This window comes from Triticum dicoccoides, chromosome 3B, assembly GCF_002162155.2.
Source record: "Triticum dicoccoides isolate Atlit2015 ecotype Zavitan chromosome 3B, WEW_v2.0, whole genome shotgun sequence".
In the NCBI taxonomy this organism is placed as follows: Eukaryota; Viridiplantae; Streptophyta; class Magnoliopsida; order Poales; family Poaceae; genus Triticum; species Triticum dicoccoides.
The window spans coordinates 203,275,773-203,279,949 of NC_041385.1; the positions used below are offsets into that span (position 1 = coordinate 203,275,773).

General features: G+C 51.3%; 1 protein-coding gene across 1 annotated transcript; it reads right to left on the minus strand.

Moving 5' to 3' along the window:
• Positions 1-207: 207 nt before the first annotated feature.
• On the minus strand, positions 208-726 carry LOC119282826. Its single transcript, XM_037562892.1, has one exon. It carries the CDS (start codon positions 724-726, stop codon positions 208-210), a length of 519 nt encoding a protein of 172 aa, XP_037418789.1.
• Between the last annotated feature and the right edge of the window lie 3,451 nt (positions 727-4,177).

Below are 4,177 nucleotides of genomic sequence, written 5' to 3' on the forward strand. Positions count from 1 at the left end.
CTACCCCTCCTCCTCGCTCGCTAACAACCCGGCGTGGCCCCGCGCACACACGCGCTGCCTCACGCACACACACACTCACACCTATGCACGCGCACACCACGGACCCGACGCGCTCGCCACGTCCGTTGCGCGCCCATACACGCACCAGCCGCGCCAGGAGCGTCGCCGCGGCTTATTACATCCAACACTCGCGCCCTAAGCCGCGGCTCAGAGCAGCCCGCCATCCTCGACGTCGCCGTCGACCAGCAGTGCGTGCATCGGTGCAGGCGCCTTCTTCCACTGCGGGCAGTCACGTTTGAAGTGACCCCGCTCCCCGCACTTGTAGCACCTGCCCTTCCTCGGACCGCCGAAGCCCGACGCCTCGCTGTGCACCCCGTCATCGTCGTCCTCTCCGCGCGCACCGCCTCGACGCCGCTCGCGCGCCCGCCACTGAGCTGCGGTGTACATGAGCTGCTCGCCGTCCGCCCGCTCGCCGCCTGCCTGCCCACGACGCCGTAGACGCTCGTCGAAGGCCTTCAGCCGCCCCAGTGCGTCCTCGAACGCCATGGCGTCGACATCACAGAACTGCTCGATCCCTGCCACCGCCGGGTACATGCGGTTCGGCACCGAGTCGAGTAGCTTCTTGACAAGAGCGGCGTCCTCCAGGGTCGAGCCCAACGCCGCGTAGTGCGCCGCCATCCCTTCGAGCCTGCCAGTGAAGTCGTCCAGCGACTCGGCGTCCGCCATGCGCAGGAGCTCGAACTCCCCGCGCAGGGTTCCCAGCCGCGCCGCCCGCACACGGTCCGCGCCAACGAATCGTGCCTTCAGGGCAGCCCACACCTCCGCGGTGGTCTTCTTCACCGCCACCTGCAGCAGGAGGTTCTCTGTGAGCATGCTGAGCAGGTATGCCCTCACCGGCTTGTCCTTCTTGGCGATCACGGCCGCCACCGCGTCCTCCGGCACGACCACCGCCTCCTACAGCCCGGCCGCGTCGAGGTTTGCCTCCATCTTGATCGCCCATGCAGTGTAGTTCTGGCCGGTGAGCTGCGGCACCGCCTGCGGCAGCGATCCGCTCGTTCCGCCGGCGTACGGCACGATGGACATCGCCGGCGCGCCCTGACCAGACCGTGGCTCTGATGCCAACTGTTGGAACCGCCAGTCCCTCGCCACACTCCTCCGGGCTCTCTCTGTCGCCGTCGCTCAAGCTCACCAGGGAGAGGAGGAAGAAGTTCAGAAAAAATTCGGACACAGATGGACACAGGTGGTTTTCCGGCGCACGAACGCCCCTTTTCTTCCTCGAGCACGAACTCGACTGTTTCACTGAGCTACAGAGGGGAACCAGGGTTTTATACCCGCGAGCACCGGCCTGCACGACCTCGCCATGCACCAACTCGCTCACCCACTCCCCCACGCCCTCCGCGCTCTGGCCGCGTCCACGCATCGCGCCCGAACGCGATCGCCACAGCCTGCCAGCGCGCCCGACGCGGTCTACCCCTCCTCCTCGCTCGCTAACAACCCGGTGTGGTCCCACGCACACACGCGCTGCCTCACGCACACACACACGCACACCTACGCACGCGCACACCGTGGACCCGATGCGCCCGTCACGTCCGGTGCGCGCCCATACACGCACCAGCCGCGCCAGGAGCGTCGCCATGGCTTATTACATCCAACACTCTCTAGCGGGTGCTTTTTAATAAGAGGGTGATGACTCAACATAAAAGTAAATAGATAGGCCCTTCGCAGAGGGAAGCAGGGATTTGTAGAGGTGCGAGAGCTCGGTTTTAAAATAGAGATGAATAACATTTTGAGAAGTATACTTTCACTGCCAACATAACAACTATGAGATCTCGATATCTTCCATGCTACACACATTATAGGCGGTTCCCAAACAGAATGGTAAAGTTTATACTCCCCCACCACCAACAAGCATCAGTCCATGGCTTGCCCGAAACAACGGGTGCCTCCAACTGGCAACAATCCTGGGGGAGTTTTGTTTGATTATTTTGATTTGATTTGAGCATGGGACTGGGCATCCCGGTGACCGGCCATTTTCTCGTGAATGAGGAGCGGAGTCCACTCCCCTTGAGAATACCCCACCTAGCATGGAAGATACAGACAACCCTAGTTGATACATGAGTTGTTCGAGCATACAAAACAGAATTTCATTTGAAGGTTTGGAGTTCGGCACATACAAATTTACTTGGAATGGCAGGTAGATACCGCATATAGGAAGGTATGGTGGACTCATATGGAATAACTTTGGGGTTTATGGAGTTTGGATGCACAAGCAGTATTCCGCTTAGTACAGGTGAAGGCTAGCAAAAGACTGGGAAGCGACCAACTGAGAGAGCGACAACAGTCATGAACATGCATTAAAATTAATCAACACCGAGTGCAAGCATGAGTAGGATATAATCCACCATGACCATAAATATCGTGAAGGCTATGTTGATTTTGTTTCAACTACATGCGTGTACATGTGCCAAGTCAAGTCACTCGAATCATTCAAAGGAGGATACCACCCTATCATACCACATCACAACCATTTTAATAGCATGTTGGCACGCAAGGTAAACCATTATAAACTCCTAGCTAATTAAGCATGACATAAGCAACTATAATCTCTAATTGTCATTGCAAACATGTTTATTCATAATAGGTTGAATCAGGAATGATGAACTAATCATATTTACAAAAACAAGAGAGGTCGAGTTCATACCAGCTTCTCTCATCTCAATCAGTCCATCATATATCGTCATTATTGCCTTTCACTTGCACGACCGAACGATGTGTATAATAATAATAGTGCACGTGCATTGGACTAAGCTGGAATCTGCAAGCGTTCAATTCAAGGGAGAAAACAAGGTAATATGGGCTCTTTGTTAAATCAACAATCATGCATATGAGAGCCACTAAACATTTTCATTATGGTCTTCTCCTCTCGACCCCCAAAGGAAAGAAAAGAAAATAAAACTATTTACATGGGAAATCTCCCAACAAGCAAAAGAAGAACGGGAAATATTTTTGGGTTTTCTTTTAATTACTACTACAAGCATGGAAATTAAACTAACTAATTTGTTTGGTTTTTCTTAAGGTTTATCAAACACACAAGAAGAAAGCTAGAAAAAGAAATTAAACTAGCATGGATAGTACAATGAAAAAGTATGAGCACCGACAACTAGAATGAGTGTGAACATGAATGTAATGTCGGTGAGAAATACGTACTCCCCCAAGCTTAGGATTTTGGCCTAAGTTGGTCTATGGCCAGGGGTCATGGCTACTCTCTCCGGTGTACTGAGGAGTGTCATCATATTGCCACTGGCTGACGATCTCCTCCGGATCCCACTGATCAGATGATGGACGATAAGGGTCCAGTGGTGGTTCCGGCTCGGGCTCTGGAGCTGATGTCTGGCCACGGAGCGCATAGACGGCCTCCGGCAAGACGAGGTAAGGGCCTGCAGTTAAATCAAACAAAGAGGACGCATGCAAGATAATAGTCTCACTGTGTTTCTTATTAAATCTCAAAATTATACAAAAGCATCTTGTCATCATTTTTAACAATAAACTCATGTGCTACCATGCTCTTATAATCTAGAAAAGTAGGGGGCAGCAGATTTTCCTCTTTCTCAAAATGCCTAATGGGTATCCTGAAATGTTTAACAAGGTGTGAAGCATAGATACCTCCAAAGATGGGGCCCTTACGGTTCAGGCTTAAACGTTTAGCAATAATAGCGCCCATACTAACAGAGTTATCACGAAATAAAGCATGGAACAAAATAATAATATCAGGAACACTAAGGTTTCCACAGTTTCCGCGACCAATTAAGCATCGACTAGCAAATATTACAAAGTAGCGTAAAACAAGAAAATGTATGCTAGTAATTCTTGCATCGGAAACCTTCCTTGTTTCCCCTACAGTAATAGTGTCAATAAATCCATCCACATCTTTACGATGTGGTTCCTCTAAGCTTCCCCCAAAAGGTATCTTGCAAACTATGCAAAATTCATATAGTGACATCTCCCTAGCCACATCATATAAATGAAATGCTACCGAAGGAGGTGATTTCTTAGGATAAAAGTAGAAATTTTGCACGAAAGTATTGGTGAGTAAGAGATACTGTTCAGCCTGGTCGTGGAGGAAGTCGGTGAGGCCCGCATTATCAGCCAAAGAATAAAAGTCGTCATAAATCCCGAC

What these genes read in the sequence shown, in the direction of transcription:
- LOC119282826 (XM_037562892.1), bottom strand. Translation starts at nt 726, where the DNA reads ATGGCGGACGCCGAGTCGCTGGACGACTTCACTGGCAGGCTCGAAGGG.